This window comes from Neoarius graeffei, chromosome 22, assembly GCF_027579695.1.
Source record: "Neoarius graeffei isolate fNeoGra1 chromosome 22, fNeoGra1.pri, whole genome shotgun sequence".
NCBI lineage: Eukaryota > Metazoa > Chordata > Actinopteri > Siluriformes > Ariidae > Neoarius > Neoarius graeffei.
Genome location: NC_083590.1, coordinates 10,218,616 through 10,238,342, shown reverse-complemented (window position 1 = coordinate 10,238,342; position 19,727 = coordinate 10,218,616). Strand labels below are relative to the sequence as shown.

The following is a 19,727-nucleotide window of genomic DNA, read 5'->3' as shown; positions in this document are numbered from 1 at the left end:
TTAGACCGTATCAGCGGATCATCAGATTAACGTTTTTAAAACGGTTCGCGTGCACACAGCAACGCCAATAAACGGATACGCTAATCACATGACTAATTAGACGGCACGTCACATGATCCCAGTGCATATCGGGCATGCGCAAGTCACTCACCACTTGCAAGTGGAAGGATGGCAAGCGAACACCTTCTCCAGCAGATAAACACACCTGGCTGTGATGTTCATGTTCTCCCTGAGTTTAAGCGCCTGAAGGAGGTAAATAAGTTGAAATGTGTAAATAAACCTCAGTGCGGCTCAGCGCTTCCTCCTGCGCTCCAAATCACTCCGCCCTGAATAGCGAGTGCCCCCTGGAGGGTGCGCACTCCGGCCCTGCGCAGCTCACAGAGCGCGCGAGTGAAGCGCACAAGCTGTGATTCGGGACTGAGCCGCTGTGTGTGTGAGATCCCAACGCCAGCAAATCAGGAAGGTGGATGTCACAGTGACGTTGTCCAATGACGTCAGCTAGAGCTCAGCACTGCGTTTCCTCGTTCCTCAATGTTTACACAGCACCGGATCAGATACGAACTGGGTTGAATACGTGGGCCCTGGCGGATTCAAGTTGTTCCGCCTGTGGAGTCGTTTCCCGGCGTTTTAATGTGCACAGACAGTGCATCCGCGACGAAAACGAGACGGATACGGTCTAATGTAAACACCACCCAGATTGACCGTAGGTGTGAATGTGAATGGTTGTCTTTGTCTATGTGTCGGCACTGTGATGACCTGGCGACTTGTCCAGGGTGTGCCCCGCCTTTCGCCTGTAGTCAGCTGGGATAGGCTCCAGCTTGCCTGCGACCCTGTAGAACAGGATAAAGCGGCTACAGATAATGAGATGACATTTTTGTGGTATTAAGTTTATATATATTTAACATGAATTTTGTTAGGCGGCACGGTGGTGTAGTGGTTAGCGCTGTCGCCTCACAGCAAGAAGGTCCTGGGTTTGAGCCCCGGGGCCGGCGAGGGCCTTTCTGTGTGGAGTTTGCATGTTCTCCCCGTGTCCGCGTGGGTTTCCTCCGGGTACTCCGGTTTCCCCCACAGTCCAAAGACATGCAGGTTAGGTTAACTGGTGACTCTAAATTGACCGTAGGTGTGAATGTGAGTGTGAATGGTTGTCTGTGTCTATGTGTCAGCCCTGTGATGACCTGGCGACTTGTCCAGGGTGTACCCCGCCTTTCGCCCGTAGTCAGCTGGGATAGGCTCCAGCTTGCCTGCGACCCTGTAGAAGGATAAAGCGGCAAGAGATAATGAGATGAGATGAATTTTGTTGCTCAATCCCTCTGATACCCCTTTTCCACCAAATCAGTTCCAGGGCTGGTTCGGGGCCAGTGCTGGTTCACAACTCGTTCAACTCGCGAGCCAGCTGAGAACCAGTTTGCTTTTCCATAGCTTGCGGTGCTAAGAGAAGCCAGGTCATTACGTCGCTGTATATGTCATTACGTCGCTGTATACGTCAGTTACGTCGCTACGTTTGCATAAACCTTAGCGTGAATATCGAAGCAAAAACAACACGGAAGAAGCAGCAGCAGCAACAACAATAATAATAATGGATGACTTCGCGTTTGTACAGCTGCTGCTTCTCGTCGCTTAAAAATGGCGATCTTCTGCGGTCTTGTTATTGTTGTTGGTCTTAACAACTCCGCCCCCCCGCTGACGTAAGCGGTTCTTTCCTCTGGCCCAGCAGAGAGTTGGTGCTAGCCTGGAACCGGTTTTTCTGGCCCCAGAGCCAGTTCTTTGTCAGTGGAAACAGAAAACCCGGTTCCAAACTAAGCACTGGCCCCGAACCAGCCCTGGAACTGCTTTGGTGGAAAAGGGGCATGATTCTCTATTCAGACCTAAAACTGATTCCTCCGCTGACTACTGCAAAAAGAAAATGTTTCTCATGAAGCAGAGATGCTTTGGTGGGCTTTACTTCACTTGCAGAAACACATCATGCATTGTGCTTTAGGGATCGTATAACTCTTTAGTGACAAGATGTAAGGAAAACAAACAAACAAAAAAACCCCACTGGTGTTGTGGTAAAATAATCTTCAACAGGGTGGTGTGAAGCAGAGTTACTGCTATACCCTGATCGCTGATTATTTTCTTACAACAGCACATCCCAAAGTGTTTTTTTTTAATCCTGACCACAATTTGTTATTTACAATTTTGTGTTACAGAATGACACATCATACTTTTTTATACACTTACATTTACTGTTTTTGAAATGTGAAGTCATGGGATGTAATTGAAAAGTTACCGTATTGTTTGCTGTATTTCTGTAATATAAATATACTTCTCTTTTCATCATCCTGCAGATCTTTAATAAAACTTCACCGTTTGCTGTGAAACTGGTCGATTTTATTGCCTCATCATTTCATCACACAGCAGTCACACTTTCTGTCGACAAGAAGATTTAATGTTAAACATCTGAGTTTCAGCTCCTTTATAAAAACACTAAGCTGTTTAACTGATAATAATAATAATAATCATAATTTCCCCACCAAAGGATGAATAAAGCTGAACCTATCTTAGATGTCCAGTAGATGGTGGCATTGCACCACTGTGTCCAGAGAAGGCGCCGAGTTCCAGGTTTATAACTCCATGTATGCTGGAGAAATAATAATCACCTAAATATGAGCATATCAGCTGTAAACTTACAAAAAAAGTCTGCAAATATATTGATCAGACCAAATTTAAATAAAATACTAACATATTTAAAGACATTATTTCAAGATTGAGCTTTTGTGCTCCACACAAGATTAACATTTACTACATATTGTAGTACAATTTTTAAAAACGAAATGCATTAAAATTTGAACATAATTATAAAAAAACTATGAAATTTTTAGAATTGTTTTAAATTCATTTAAATCTGCACTTCACAATAGCTTACATGTGTTTGTCGATATGTGTTTGTGAGTATACAACTTTTTCCTTTCTAATTTACATTTATTTATATTTTCAATTAATATTTTTTTAGAGGTTTATGCACGGGACTGCGTAGAGCTGTTTTGCCACACAACATTTTACTGCCATTGTCTTGAATGATTGTGCATGTGACAAAGTAATCTAATCTAAATGTGTGTATACAGAAGGAATTATCCACATTTCACTGGAATTTTAGAAACAGAGCATTTTCATTTTTTGCAAACTAAGAAAATAAAAACTTTATACAAAACGTCTGACAAAATCATTTTCACTTAGAATATAAACAAACCAGTGAAATGACAGTATAAATTTGTGGAAAATGTGATAATTCTTGAAAAATAAAGATATGTTCTTACAATCAAATACTTTTATTCCATATTTTGTTGCTTTTGGGGGGGGGGGGGGGGGTTGTTTTCGAGTGGAGTTTTTATTTCGTCCTCGGTTAGCTCAGCAACACACTCCGCCATTTTGTTTTTCTCTACTCATGGTACATGAGCTGATAGCCTAGTAGTAGAGTAGCCAATCAGAGCACATGAATAGAATAAATATCTACAGTGCCACACCTGAGATGAACCCGTGCGGCCCACTGATCTCTACGCAAAATATCTGGAGAGCTCATTGTTCAATCCACGCTGTACAGATGAGTGAAGTCATCTGGTCACCATATTACCATCCCATGTACTTGGTTTATATAATAAACCGTCGTATCTGATCAAATATATGAAAGAGAAATCTCTCATTTCTTCTTCCTTTCTATTTAGGATGGTTGTTGAAACAGGATTATTTTCTCATGTTCTTTGCCATTTTCATTTCACAGTCATGTCTTAACAGTATTTATTACTTACTTATTTATCCTCTTCTTCCCTGGTGGGAAATAAGGCCCCGACCCAGCAACGCCATTCTTGCTGATCCTTCGCTACTTTTTGGGCTTCCCCCCATGTAAAGCCCATCTCTTCAAGCTCGGTCTAGACCAGGGGTGTTCAATCTTATCCACAAAGGGCCAGTGTGGCTACAGACTTTCATTCCAACCAAGTGGGAGCTACACCTGATTACACTTGTTTAATCAGTTCATCTTGGTCTTCAACCAACTATCAAGGGTGACTCCTATTTGGCTGGAACGAAAGCCTGTAGCCACACTGGCCCCTCATGGATAAGATTGAAGACCCCTGGTCTAGACTGTTCTACGACAGGTTGTTTTGGGTCATCCAGGCCTACACCTACCAGCAGGGGTCCACTGTAACACTCAGTGCGTTTACATGCACATAGAGAAAATCGAAATTCTGCCGTTGCTCGACTGAAATCGAAGTTCTAAATGGCATGGAAACACCTTAGCAAGGCTGAAATTGAACCGAACTTGGTTTCTCGTAATCGAGCTGCACGACCTAGATTATGCGATTTTTGCCGAGCTACTTAGTGCATGTATACCCTATCGAGATATGTAGTAGAGCTACTTACTTCAGCACTGCCCCTTCCGGAAGTGACGAGTGACGAGACCACAAGCGGGAAACACAACAGCCTCGGTTGAAAGAAGAAAAAAAAACAGCCTCGGTCGGCATGACACGTCACCTTAGCCGCCCACTTTATTAGGAACACTTCTGTTCGTACATACAAACTACAAACACTCTTCTTGTGAACACGGAGCTGATAACTTTGTTTATACTCTTGAATAGCTCTTCTTCATGACGACAACCGGAAGTGTACCAACACGATGGGGCGTGTAGCGCCACCTGTGGCTCGGGTGCACAATGTACCTCACACAATAGCTCGATTTCCTTGTGTGCATGTAGGATTGGATTTCTCTGGCACCCCTGCTGGGACCCTTTGCTCGATTACCAACAGCAGCTCGATTTGGATGTGCATGTAAACGCACTGAATGTCTTTGGTATGCACTGAGTGATTTAATCTGTAACGCAGCCAAACAGAACACGACTAACAGCAGCCATGGAAGCAGTTTAGACACTGAAATGAGTTCATGTTGTCAGAGATCATCACAGAATGCCAACAAGAGAACACATAACCTACTTTGCTTTACGATTGTTGAGAATATTCTGCGTTAGCTGCTGGAGTGCGGTGGTCTGGAGTTAAATGGTGTGTGAAAAGTTGCTTTAATGGGCAGAAATGCTGCAGAGAGCGATCAGCTAACAGAGGGAAAAGCACAGGGACAGTGAGGCGCATGCGCGCTCATCAGCGCTATATTGCTTCCCTCAGACTAGACAACCAATCACTGAGCGGAAAACCTCCTCCAGTACCGGTTGCTGGGCCGTTGCTGGGAGAAGGTTAGCCAATCATCAGCGAGCTGAGGGATGTTGATCCCTCCCCCTCCCCCTGCTGTGAAGCCTTTTGAGTTGCCGCGCGCGCATTACTGAGGTAAAAGTTTGCCGCCTTCAGCGACTGGAGTTTAGTCTGTAAACAATAAAATAAACACAAAAAAAAGAAGAGGGAAGTTTGCCGCTTTGAAGAAAGTTAAGACACTCGGCGTTAATACTCAGTTAATACACTGAATGGTGGTTTTATTTGGTGTCTTTCCATCCTGTCCGTGAAGTCCTGCGCATCATGATAAAGACTCGCCTGATCTCCATCACAGAACGCGCTGCCATGCAGTTTAGCAAGCGCACTAATTAAAGGCAAACACAGCCATGCTAGCGACATTATGGTTAACAAACGCCAACGCTTTCTCACATTAACGCTATAAGCTCGAACGAATGACTTTAATCTGACGCTATCATAACCACACTGTAGATTTATCTCTAATAAATCCAATTTACAACCAAACACTAACGGGTAGCGCTAATGTCAGGCTAGCAGCACTGACAGCGACTCTGCTAACGTTAGCTGAAGGAAAAATTACGTTATAGACATTGAAAGGTGCTTCGTCAAGGTACGATAAGTTGGTGGAATATGCTAAGGTTTGGGAATGTTAGTACGATATTGCTTTTCTTTCCATATTCACTGGATATGAGCAATCACGCACTCTGACTGGCTACTCTACTACTAGGATATTAGCTCATATACTGTGAGTAGAGAAAAACAAAATGGCGGAGCATGTTACTGAATCAACCGAGGATGAAATAAAAACTACTCGAAAACACCCCCCCCCCCCCCCCCAATAAAAAAAAAAAAAGCAACAAAATATTGACTGGAAGTATTTGATGGTATGAACATATCTTTTTATTTTTCAGGAATTATTTTCATAGCATTTTTCACAAATTCTTGTCATTTCACCGTTTTTTTTTTCCATACTAAACGGAAATTATTTTGTTGGACGTTTTGTGTAAAGTTTTTAAATTTGCAACAACACTGTAACTAATCCCACAAACTGCACCTGAGACTCAAACTAACTGCCCTCTGTGTGAGCTGCAGGGTTTAAAGCAGCAGTGACATGGTGGAAATGATCTCAGGAATATAGAGTTTAAAAACTAAAATGAGACGTTAATGCCACAGAACTGAAGCAGTGAAAAAATTAAATAGATAAAAAATGACTTTTTAAATAAAAATTAAAAAGGAGAAGAAAAGAGCTTCCAATAAACTGAAACCCTTGGAAACAATCCTTTTGTTTATTTTGATTTTTTAAATAATAATAATAATATTAATAATGAATGTTAAAATGGTAAATAATGTTCCAGTCCATCTCTGTCAGTGGTGATTTGCTTTAAGACGACACTGGAAGCCCGGCTTCCCCTCACATTTCATTAAAATGCAGCAATGAAACGTTTCCCAAAGTCTCTATTTTATTCATCAGTCTTGGTGTCGTTCAGTATTTGGGTGAATCAGATTGATGGAGTATCTCACTGCAATATCGCGCTGTTTGTTCATTAAACTCACACTGTTTATTTTACCAAAGTGTCTATCTCGTCATTTTGAGCCCCGCCCAGACGCACCGCTTCACTGGGAGGGAATGGAGTGTGGGCGAGTGTGTTTTCACGGGGGGTGGAATAATTTCGCTGTGGATTGGACAATGTGTTGTTTTTTTTTTTTGCTTGGTCCGCCTGAACGCACGGCTTCTCCTTATTATGATTGGTCGATCTCTCAAAGGGGTGGAGCCTTGTAACCGATTGCCAATCAGGAAAGAACATGATTGAAATCTCAATCCTAAACATATTGGAGCCTGCAGTGGTGGAAGAAGTTGGCGATATTTCAGATAAATTGTAAATCTAAAGTTCTGTTTGTTTGATTGCATTAATTTCTGAGATTTATTTCTGATTGTAACTTGTGAGCTGTAACTTCCTTATTCTGATCTCAGCTTAGCTACTTCCTTGATATGGAATGGTGAATAAATGCCACATCCATGGGAAACACACACACACCTCTCTAATTTAAAGACAGAAAACAAATCTTGATGTTCATCAACTGAGGCAGTGAAGTGTGTCATTGTGTCTCTGCAGGTTGTGGGGTTGTGGTGTCTCAGATGAAGGCTGTGCTGCTCTGAGTTCAGCTCTGAGATCAAACCCCTCACACCTGAGAGAACTGAATCTGATTGGGAATAAAATGGGAGACTCAGGAAAGAAGCTGCTCTCTGCTCTTAAGAATGATAAACGTTACAAACTGCAGACACTCGAGTAAGTAATCTTTTTAGGCAAATCTTAAAAAGAAAATAATAATTTAACCTCTATCATTTTAGTTTAAGTTCAGTAAATCAGTGCGTTTACATGCACATAGAGAAAATCGAATTTCTGCCGTAGCTCTACTGAAATCGAAGTTCTAAATGCCATGGAAACACCTTAGCTCAGCTGAAATCGAACCGAACTGGATTTCTCGTAATCGAGCTACGCGACCTAGATTATGCGATTGTAGCCGAGCTACTTAGTGCATGTAAACCCTATCGAACTACGTAGTCAAGCTACTTACTTCAGCACTGCCCCTTCCGGGAGTGACGAGACCACAATCGGGAAACACAACAGCCTCGGTCGGCATGACAACAGTAGTAGTAGCGAGCAGCAGAAGAGGTCAGGAGGAACAGGGAACTGATAACTTTGTTTATACTCTTGAATAGCTTTTCTTCATGATGACAACCGGAAGTGTACCAACACGATGGGGCGCGTAGCGCCACCTGTGGCTCGGGTGCACAATGTACCTCACACAATAGCTCGATTTCCTTGTGTGCATGTAGGATTGGATTTCTCTGGCACCCATGCTGGGACCCTTAGCTCGATTACTGACAGTAGCTCGATTTGGATGTGCATGTAAACGCACTGAGTGTCATATGACCAGGCCATGAAATGCAACCAGTTTTAGAAATTTTCACTGTGTTCTATTTAATCCGACTTTTCCCTCACAGTTGTCTTTAATGCTGTTTGTTCAGTAAAATTGATTTAAAATTCATCTGAAGGCAGAAGATGGAGTCAGTCAGAGTCTCCAAAATGTCCCGTCTGAGTGCATGAGAGTGATTGTAAATGAACACCTCGTCTCCTTGTGACACTCTGCTGTCTCTGACTTCATCCTGCTGCTTTTGTCTGAATAAGATGATCTCTGCTTTTCCCTGTTTCTGATCAGCAGCACACTTTCTTCTCAACTCTCCTCAAAACTCAGTAAAATGATCATCTTTAATGCCACACTGCCACAAATATGTGATTTAAGGAGCCACTTGACTCACTCTGACACTCCTTCCTGCTCTCCACTTCCACACCGTGTCTTCTGTCGTTCCTGTACAATTCACCTCGGCTTCTTCTTAAAGTCTGCACTTAAATCTACATGTAGAACAAGAGATCAAACCCACCGCAGTGTTAGTTACTGTTTAAAAAGCTCCAAAGCCTGTGATTGGATAAGAGCAGTGATGTGGTGGGAAACGTCTGCTCACTTTCCTGTTAGATCTTGTGGAAATTCTCGTTTGTTGGAGCTCAGTGTTAGAACACAGATATTATATAAGACTGGATAAATGTTGAATTAAATTATAAAGAGGAGATAATGTTTCTCTTGGAGCAGAGATGATTCCATGCTGTTAGTCATGAAGTACCACAGTCCAGTGTGTGGGGATTAATCCAGATGTTTTTCTTTTAGTTTCAGGGTGTGATTAACATCTGTGTGTGTGATGAAGACTCTGGTGTTCCTGCATTTCCATGTTGGGGAACAGACAACACATTCATAAACACCTCAGTCATTTAGTTCTAACAAATGAAAGAGACTCGGAGACATGGTCAGTGGAAGAGGGAGCTGAAATGGACAGGAAGAGTTTCAGGCCCCTGAGGAGACTCACTACAAGGCTTTTACTTCAGTATACACTGCTTTCAGTATTTTTGCATAATTCTAATCGTGAAATACACTTTGAATAAATCAATATCACATGAATGAGGCATCTTTATTCTCGGCTACTGTCTAGATGCTATACCAGAGATGGTTGAAGAATCTCCACTTTGCCACATCCAATATGGCGGCAAGGATGACGTATGATTCTACGCAGAAGGCGGCGTCTATGTTTATATGTCTATGACTTCACGGTTGGCGGGATTCTCGCAATGCGGTGTGCGCATGATCAAAAGTGGAACGAAGTCTCGCTACCACAAGATAACACGCGATTTCATAAGACTCTTTACTGGCTGTCTGTGCTTTCTGTGGTGTACAGTTCGTTTGTAAATGTTATGTGCTCTTTTATCATCGTGGGAATTGATTATAGCTCTAAATAAATATTGAAGTTTTTTTAAAGAATCCATATAACTTTATTTGTACGCCCATATACTACGTTTATTGAATCAAATCCGTATAAAATACGGACATTCCGTATAGGTTGACATGTATGGCGGCCTTGGGCTGAGGTGCCCTTGAGCAAGGTACCGAACCCCTGACTGCTCCCCGGGCGCTCTGGTGTGGCTGCCCACTGCTCTGTGTGTGTGTGCGTGTTCACTGCTTCAGATGGGTTAAATGCAGAGGATGAATTTCACTGTGCTTGAAGTGTGCATGTGACAAATAAAGGTTTCTTCTAATTCTTTATAGTCTATGGATGTGATGTGACCCTAGTGATTACTGATCTGCTGTCTCAGTGTCACCTGCGAAAAAAACAATCACGTTTTAGAAAATAAAAACATTCATTTTCAAAGCTGCTTCATAGTAATGAGGACTTTGATAGAAATGCAGTGGAGTGATATTTGTTTTTCAAATGTAGTGAAGTTAGTCCTGAGTTTCCAAAAAAAAATAAATAAATAAAGTCAAGTACAGATACTCAAAAAGTGCACTTAAGTACAGAACTCAAGTAAATGTACTTCGTTACTGTCCACCTTTGACTCATTCATAGGTTTGTGTGTATTTTGACCATTTTCTACATTGTAGAACAAAACTGAAGACATCAAAACTATGAAATAACACACGGAACAGATATGGAATTATGTGAATTATGTGTTGTGTTATATTCACAGTCTCCCTGAACGAGTAAACATTTCAATTTCATTGTTTGCTTTTTTTTCCATCTAAAAGAGCCGAATCAAAGAGTCGATTCATTCCCTGAACGACACGTCACTCGGAATGAATCAGTTTTCCGGAAGTGAAAGTGTTTCTCTTTCAGCCTCGGCGTCATTTTGTTGCTGTTCGGAGAAAATAATAAAAATAAAGAGAAACTGCAACCCCAGGCAGAAGCGGTGAGATGAATGAAGCCCAGCATGGAGTGCTGAGTAAAAGTAAGTGCTGTGTTGGAGAGAAATGTGGTTGTATTTGACTGAGCTCGTGTAAAAACAGCAGTAAAACTGCGCAACTGAAATCATCTTCCCTGTAAAGCTGCTGTTTATCGGCTGTGTGTTCTATATTCGAGTTTCTCTCTTCAGTTTCTCATCTATTAAACACTCAGAGAGTTTGGGGGAGTGTAACTGGAGCGCATGTAATGGCGCAGCTGGGCTTTCTGGGCGTCTCCGCGGTGTGTTGATGTGCTGAGGATTATACAGTCTGAGTTTGAGCAGGTTGTGTTTTTAAAGCAGATACGCAGAGCCTTTATTTTTCAATAAGTTTCTGAGTGGATAGGATCTCCGTCCGTGACTCTTGTATGCTGCATAAATGGGAATAAAAATTATATATTTTTGAGAGTTAAAATCCACCGCAGAGTTGTTATTGGAGCTGAGCCAGCCAGCCCTCAGCGCGTGACGTCACTGATTTGACGTCACTGATTGTGGGTCGAGTCTCATTAAAGCAGGATGGGTGCTATAACTTATGCAGCATACATGGACATGCATGCATTTTCACTGATAAAACGTAAAAGGCTCATTAAATAATCAGATGAACTGAGACAATCACATTCTGAAGCAAATTAAATAATCTTACACCTCTAACTTAAACACACAATACAAGTCACATGTTTTAATCTAAATGCAGGGAAACAACGCGGTGTTTTTATCCAGATGAGAGTCGGAGTTTACCCGTCTGTGTTCTCGCTTCTTGAAGGCCGACTGTTTCAGAAACAATCTGACTTTCGGTTCTCCGTTCATTCACTTCTTCCCCGTAAGGGCGAGATGGCAGCGATATCCAGTTTAGAAATCAGACAGCTGCTCCGCTCTTTCACTTTTCTTCATACTGTGTGTTCCGCCATTTCCGTGGTCGCCAGTGTCCTGTTTTACACCGTGGTGTGCTGGGGGGGGGCAGCACATCCAAGAAGGACACATCCAGGCTGGACAAACTGGTCAGGCGGGCCGGCTCTGTGCTCGGCATGAAGCTGGACTCTCTGGTGACGGTGGCAGAGAAGAGGACTATGGACAAACTACTGAACATCATGGACGATGCCAGTCACCCTCTGCACACCGTCATCAGCAACCAGAGGAGCCTGTTCAGTGACAGAATGCTCCTTCCCAAGTGCAGGACGAACAGACTCAAAAACTCCTTTGTCCCTCACTCCATCAAACTGTACAACTCCTCTCTGGGGGGGAGGAGGGGTAACAGGAGGACAGAGGATGGGAAGGAGCAGTAGCCTAGCCTGACAATAAGCAATACTGGACAATGTGCAATACCTCTCCTGATGGACTTTTTTTTTCCCTCTTCCCCATATCTTATTCTTTTTTATATTTGTATATGTAAATACTTAATTTAGTTTATCTAGAAGTTTTTCTCTATTTTCTATTCTCTGTTTATCCTGTAATGATGCTGCTGGAATCTTAATTTCCCTGAGGGAACCCTCCCAAAGGGATCAATAAAGTTCTATCTAATCTAATCTACTGCTGGGCTCAGACAATTACTAAAACCCGGGATGGAAGAGGATGTCACCGGTTTTAGCAACAACCGCGGGGAGGTCACTGCCCGAGCGATATGTCCCATCCCGTTCCATCCCGGGTTTTACCAACAACCCTCGGCTCACTCCGGGAGGACTAGTGCAGCTGAACTCACTTTCCTTTTAAAAATAAAATAAATACTTTCCTTTTCTTGTAGTTTTCTTTTCCTTTAATTATTAGGACTGCACCCTCTTTCAATACGGGCTTATAGCCAACGCTCCTCAACAGATCAGAGGTCTCGTACGAGTCTTCAGTAAAATGTGCAGAGCAGAGGAGAGACCACTTCGTAGGTGCCCAATGTGCCCGTGAACTTCTCGCAAAACGCGTCCAAATCTTTGCAGTTTGAACATTCTTGGGCCATGAATGCAGCGTAAATCCACCTTCTGTCATGTTGCTGCACCTGCCAGTAACACATCTATGTGGCATGGCGATAAATTAGCTCAAAATGGAGGATCGGAGTTGCAGTCAGCTCTGTGTTTTAGTTTAGCGGAAATGGCGATGAGACCGATAGACTTCCTGCTGTGACGTCACAGATGTCAAGGTCATTCACTCAGACCGCGACCTATATAAATCACTTTAATCGTAAAAATTACTATATTAGATTTATTATTAGTCCTTTAAACTATTCCTGTATCATTCTTGAGGTCTCAAGGCATTTATAAACGAAAGTGAGGCCATGGCTCTGCGTATCTCCTTTAAATTGTTTTCATTACTTGATATCTTTAAGTTAATATGCGAAAGCCCTTTATATTTTTTTTATTTTACTTTTTTATTTTATTATTTTTATTTTGCTCAACCAAAAGAAGGAATTGTTTGTGACTTTGAAATGCTTTGTTTGTTTGTACTATGTTCTCAAAATTTTGAAGGAAAAAAGTCATATAAGGAGCATGTGTGATGGGAAAAGAAAAAACAAAATCATATTAAATGGTTTCAAAACGCAAAAATAACCACAAGTTTCTTCATGATTTTTTATATTAATGCCAAACCCACACTACACAAAATAGTTTCTACTGTCGCTAAAAAGTGCAAACTGCTCCATTTTATCTGTCACTATTTATTCATCACTTTTAATGAACTGGACAGAAATTAGTCATTTCAACTAAAAAAAAAAAAACCAAAAACATTTAATGGTGGTAAAGAAAACAGTATTAGACTTGAAGTAGCTTTTCTATTAATTACAAATGATTTTAGTCACCTTCAGATGTGAAGGATTTTTTTTTTCAGTTTTAACAGCATGTTTATTTTGTCTTTTCTAGGAGTGAAATTAATTCCAGCAGAAGAGATCAGTGTCTTCAGGAATCAGCAGTGAGTCCATGAGCTGTGTGTCCATACACTAATATTCAAAAATGGAGAGCCGTGATCTGGACACAGATAATGTGACCCCACCCTCAGAAAAGCGGTAAGCTGCCATGTTCTAATATTTTAGTCATTAACTGTTCTTATCTGAAATATGGAGTGAGTAGATATGAAAAGAATAACTGAACAAAAATTGATCCTCAGAGTGAAAAGTTATCAGTCCCCACTTTAAACATTCAGATTCTGTTCACTGTCAGTAAAATGATGTTCTTATAAAATAATAAAGCAGTTAAAGAGTAAAGAGTAGGTATGAGACGATACACTAAAGCCACGATACGAGTCGTATCCCAATACAGGCTTCACAGGACCAGACTGATGAGACGGTGTTGACACAAATCACACCACTGCAGTATCAATACAGTAGGAGTGTTCAACTCACATTCTGACACATCAGCATTTCTGGGAGACTCTGAAGATCCATCAAAGTTTATCATTCCCTTTTTTCATATCCTATCGACTAAAACCAATAATTAGAACAGGATGTTTCTGTAGGAAAAAGAAGGGATAACAGAAACTACTGAAGTGTAAGCGCTATGAGGTAATAACATTTATTCTATTGTTTTTTATGAATGCGTTCCTTTGTTTATTCACATTTACAGCAGCTGTGATGAGAAACAGGATGAGCTCATTGGGACGATGCGTATTTCCTGTTTCTGTTAGAAAGCTACTAGACAGATAGCTACACTATAAGCCCAGAGGTCTGGAGAGCCGGTGAAGTCGCTGCTGGAGTTTAGTGCAGAAGAAAAGTAGATCAGGATTTATAATATCAGGTGTATTTTTCCCCTGTTCTGAACTTATTTTTATCTTTTTCAGTGGAGCTGTAATAAAGCTATTTCATGGCACCGTTGTTAATGTAGAAAGATTGTTTGAGGGTAAATTGTGCCTTAAATGAGTAAAATAACAAATGAGTGTCATCACATGTGCTACTCCCTCTGCTGCTGCTGCCGAGTGTGTAAGAAGAGGTGGAGGTCATAATGAATATTGAACAGAAATATGGTGATATACGATATGATACAAATTCATCTCAGCGGCATTTTGTGTCGGAATTCTGTGGAAGAAAAACTGTCTCATGTCCACTCTGTAATGTTGTACAGTGAACTCCAGAGAAAGAGATCAGACTCACCAGAACCCAGCTGTGTCTCCATGAAGAGTGATTGGTCTATGGATCATCCTTTGAACTTTAAAAATGGAAACTCCTCACCTGTACACAGGTAACATCCCATAACTCTCACAGTTAGTGTAACTGCAGAGTGAAAGGCTGTGTTACACATTCCTTTATCCAGTCCAGATCATTCGCAGAGTTTTGATATTTATCAGTTTGTGATACTTTAATTAGGTCCCAATGCTGCTCCAATACTGTCACTGAACCTTTTAGAGTAATTAATATCAGTAACTGTGCAGTTCAGTGTTTCAGTGTCGCGTACAGGATAAGGAAGTAAATTCATCTGGATGTGACAATAAAAGTGATCGTAATGGTGAACAAAATCCTTTAAATAACCAATAAAGACACATTCTGCTGTTCATTGTTCGTGAAATTAAGTCAAATTAACAAATCAGTGAAAACCTGTAACTGGTTTCTATAATGAACTGTCTGTAATGTTGTACAGTGAACTGCAGAGAAAGAGATCAGACTCACCAGAACCCAGCTGTGTCTCCATGAAGAGTGATGCGTCTATAGGTCCTCCTTTGAACTTTAAAAATGGAAACCCGTCACCTGTACACAGGTAACATCCCATAATTCTCACAGTTATGGCCCTTTTCCACTACCCTTTTTCAGCTCACTTTAGCCCAACACGGCTCGCGTTTCGACTACCTCAGAGCAGCACGACTGAGCTCACTTCAGCCTCACTCAGCACCCAAATCTCGCACCGTTTTGCAGTGAGGCTGAGGCGAGCCAAACCGTGCTGAGTCGGGCTAGGGGTGTGAGGAGACACTCCCCTGTGCACTGATTGGTGAGGAGGAGTGTCCTCACATGCCCACACACACCCCGCAAGCACGCTGGGAACCACCATCTGTAAACACCGTAAACCCGGAAGAAGAATTACGACAAATTATGCGCCTCGCCTCATCTATACGCTCTTGCCAGTATCTGTTGCCATTGTCGGTGACAACAAGCCACAGCACCAAGACCAGCAACACTAACGACTCCATATTTATTGTTTACTATCCGGGTTGTGAGACTACCGCTTAAAAAGTCACTGATGTCACTGTTTGCGCCGCCTAACGACATCACGTGACGTCCACCCACTTTCGCTAACTCCACCCAATGTGTCCACCCACTTCCAGCCAGCACGGTTCAGCGCGGTTGTAGTCGAAATGCAACGCCAACAGCCCCGCTCAGCTCGACTCAGCCCAACTCAGCACGGCACGGCTCAGCCCAGCTCAGCCGCGTTGGTAGTGGAAAAGCACCATTAGTCACAGTAATGGATGTGCTCCACTGTCATTAGCAGCTATTGTGATTTCTATTATAGTTACTTGGTCTTAAGCAGGGTTTTTTCCACAAAAATTTCGTATGAGGGCACTCACCCTGGCGAGGCAGTCAAGCGACCGGGGGGGTTCCCCTTCTGCCGTGCGAAGCCTTTGAAAAATTGAGGCTACAATGGGACATTCTGAGGCTATCTGAGAGGGAAATTGTAACAAATTGTTTATTTGAAAAAGAAAATAAAACTTTGTCACAAACAACACTTAATTCTAATACCTCATAATTCAAATTACACATAATACTAATTCCTCATGATTCAAATTTATAATTCAGATTCACATTAATCAAACTTACAAAGTATTAAACATTCACCAGAGAAATCTGTTGTTTTCTTATCCTAGAATAAGGCAGAGTTAGTTGTTCTGAAACTTATTACTGAAAAAAAAGAGAGCTGAAAATGCAATTCATAAAATTAGGGATCCAAGAACAAAAGTGATTAAAAAAATAAACTAAATGAAATTCAGGAAGCTTTTGAAGTGTTTTATAAAACCCTATATTCTGAAGTCCCTGGTAGGAGTGTAACCCAAATTGGCAGCTTCCTGAATCCCCTAGATTTACCCACTCGAGATGAAGAACAAAATGAACTAATGACTGCGGATATAACTGAAGAAGAATTAAAAGTTGCAATTAGTAGGCTTAAACTAAGCAAGTCACCAGGATCTGATGGCTACACGGCAGAGTGGTACAAGGAATTTAAAAAAGAACTAATACCTGTTTTACTTCCCGCACTGAACTGTGTTTTAAAAAAAAGCACAAACGCCACCCAGCTGGAAGGAGGCAATAATTTCAGCCATACCAAAAGAAGGCAAGGATAAAATGGAGTGTGGATCTTTTAGGCCAATTTCTGTTCTTAATATAGACTATAAACTATTTACCTCTATTATGGCCAAATGATTAGAAGAGTTCCTACCAACATTGATACATAATGATCAAACAGGTTTCATACGTCAATGCCAAACACAAGACAATATACGAAAGACACTACGTATTATAGATCATATACAAAAAAATAAAATTAAAGCAATTGTGGTAAGCGTAGATGTTGAAAAGGCCTTCGATTCGGTCAACTGGAACTTTCTCTACAGAGTCCTACATAGATTCAGCTTCCATGATCCAATTATTAAAACCATACAGGCACTGTATGACAATCCTACTGCTAGGATTAAAATCAGTGGATATTTATCAAATAATTTTACCCTAGAAAGGGGCACCAGACAGGGTTGTGCATGGTCACCATTACTCTTCGCATTATATTTGGAACCACTAGCTCAGTAAATTAGACAAAATGAAGACATCAAGGGAATCACTATTAAAGGGACGGGATATAAATTGGCCTGCTATGCGGATGACATTTTGATCTACCTTGGGCACCCAACGTACTCGCTACCTAAATTGATGCAATCATTTGAGCAGTACGGTCAATTATCAGGGTCCAAAATCAATATAAGTAAAACCCAGTGACTCTCATATAATTATAGCCCACCAGGAGAAATCAAAAGTAGTTACCCCTTAGCATGGCAAACAGATTCTTTTAAATACTTGGGCATCAACCTACCAAAAGATCTTACAAAATTACCAGAACACAACTATCTACCTATACATAAAAAAATAAAGGATGACATAGCGAGATAGAACTTAATTCCTTTCTTCAGCCTTAGTTCAAGAATTGACTCTATTAAAATAAATATATTGCCAAGATTTTTATATTTATTTCAAACCCTGCCAATAGAGATTAACCAAAACCAATTTAACGAGTGGGACAAAATGCTATCTAGGTATATATGGCAAGATAAAAGACCAAGGGTCCGTCTCAAAACTTTACAGCTAGCTAAACGAAAGGGAGGATGGGGCTTGCCTTATTTTAGATATTATTATTATTATTTGGCAGCGCAGATGAGAGCAGTGATATGCTGGTGCAGCCCGTCATATACTGCTGAATGGAAAAACATTGAGGAAAAAACACCCTCTATCCCCATACAGGCAATCTTAGCTGATAACAACTTACAAACCCACATAACATTGGTAACCCATGGGTGAAATGGACCCTTAAAACATGGAAAACAATAATAAAGGAACATGAACTTGAGAGCGATATTACAACTCTTAAATGGTGTGCTTATGACTCAGAGTTTACACCTAATAAATTGGACTCTAGATTCAAGGACTGGATAGCTAAGGGTATAACAGCCTTATGGAGTGTAATGAAAGATGAAAAATTGCTCAGTTTTGAAACGCATTTATTAGAAAAACAAGACTTCTATCGATACCTGCAGCTGCGGCACTACGTTGATACGAAGATGAAAAATGTAACAAAAACAAACACGTTTGACTGAATTGTTTACAAAAGCCTATAATTCAGAAACTATTGATAGAACTATTTCATGCTTGTATAAGCGACTGTCGAATTTGAAACCACATTCAACTTTATATATTAAAATAAAATGGGAGAAGGAAGGAGGCATAACTATATCTGAGGAAGAATGGACAATGATATGGAAGTATCAATGGATGTGTACCAGCTCACAGAAGTGGAGGGAATTTGGCTGGAAAAGCCTGATTAGGTACTTCATTACGCCTTCTCAGAAGTCTCACTATGATAATAACTCCCCTGTCTGTTGGAAGAACTGCGGAAATCAAAGTGCAAACCATTACCATGTTTTCTGGGACTGCCCGGTCATGAAGGACGATTGGAGAGACCTACACAATGCCCTACAGGTAGGGTGACCAGACGTCCCGATTTGGGGTTGTGTGTCCCGAGTCCCGACAAAAGTCTGTCGGGACACGGATATGTCCCGGTTTTCGCCACTCGCGACGTTTGCGACTGAGTAGCGTGGGAATCATTAGCGGAGAAATGTCTGCATTTACTATTTTGATGAATTGACAGGAATTGCAAACTTTCCTGGTTACTGCCCCCTGGCCCTGTGGCATGGATGTTTATTTAGCCACATTATTCCAGACACCAGAATGTGTTGCCATGCAACAATAAAATAAACATTAACTGGCACGAATGTTCTTTGTCTAGCAGCTAGCAGCAGTAATGCCGCAGCAATTATGCCGAAAAGAAAATGTACCTTTTCCAAAGGTTTACAGGGCACCTACCCCTTCCTCCGAGAGGTGCAGAACAATGCGCACGAAGCCTACTGCACACACTGTAAGTGTTTTGTTCTTGTACTGAGTTGGGTAGCCTATGTTGCAAATGCTGTGCGCTCCTGTGGGGGCTTTCCTCAGGCTGTCGCCCCTTTCCTCCTTTATTGCTGTTTTGTTTGAGTGTATATTTACGGAAGCCGCGAGAGGCCCTTCATATAATCTTTTTTTATTCACCTTGTTATCCCGAGATAACGACATAATTAATTCAGGATCTCGAGAAAACAAAACTGTTATTTCGAGATCTCGAGAAAACAAAACAATTATTTCATGATCTCAGCTGGATCACTGTATCTCCGTCGGTAGAGACGAAGCCGGGCCAGTCTTCTACGGAGGTGCTGCGGACTAATTTTGAAATTATCCCTTATTAAAAGACTTAATGCATTCTCTCCCTGTGTCAACCCCTGATCAAAATATTGCCTTATTAGGTGATCGATTATTCCAGACATTCTAATGACCAAAGTTGTGTCTATACAGAATGAGAAATAGCCCCAAAGTCAGCATATCACAAGTCTCTTGGTGCACCTGAATGAACCATTTCTCAGCTGTTTACTCGAGATCACGGAATAATTGTTTTGTTTTCTCGAGATCTCGAATTAGTTGTGTTGTTTTCTCGAGATCCTGAATTAATT

General features: G+C 41.4%; 1 protein-coding gene and 1 long non-coding RNA gene across 10 annotated transcripts in view; one reads left to right on the top strand and one right to left on the bottom strand.

Annotated features, from left to right (window-relative positions):
* LOC132870631 (uncharacterized) overlaps positions 1-2,381 on the bottom strand; it is a 37,892-nt gene extending 35,511 nt beyond the window's left edge. The window contains exon 1 of the long non-coding RNA XR_009651155.1: positions 2,270-2,381. This is a non-coding gene — a long non-coding RNA (uncharacterized LOC132870631). The remainder of the gene's footprint in view (positions 1-2,269) is intronic.
* An 8,003-nt stretch (positions 2,382-10,384) lies between these two features.
* Positions 10,385-19,727, top strand: part of LOC132870624 (NACHT, LRR and PYD domains-containing protein 12-like) — a 56,556-nt gene continuing 47,213 nt past the window's right edge. For 6 of the 9 annotated variants that reach the window (XR_009651154.1, XR_009651153.1, XM_060904359.1 and 3 more), the window contains exons 1-2: positions 13,431-14,680; positions 15,077-15,193. Coding sequence is in view for 7 of the 9 variants with exons in the window: in XM_060904359.1 (XP_060760342.1) it covers positions 14,463-14,680; positions 15,077-15,193 (335 nt within the window). In the remaining 2 variants the exon portion in view is untranslated. Of the gene's footprint in view, positions 10,542-13,369; positions 14,681-15,076; positions 15,194-19,727 lie in introns of those variants that run through there. The other 3 variants (XM_060904356.1, XM_060904358.1, XM_060904357.1) reach the window with 3 other exon arrangements.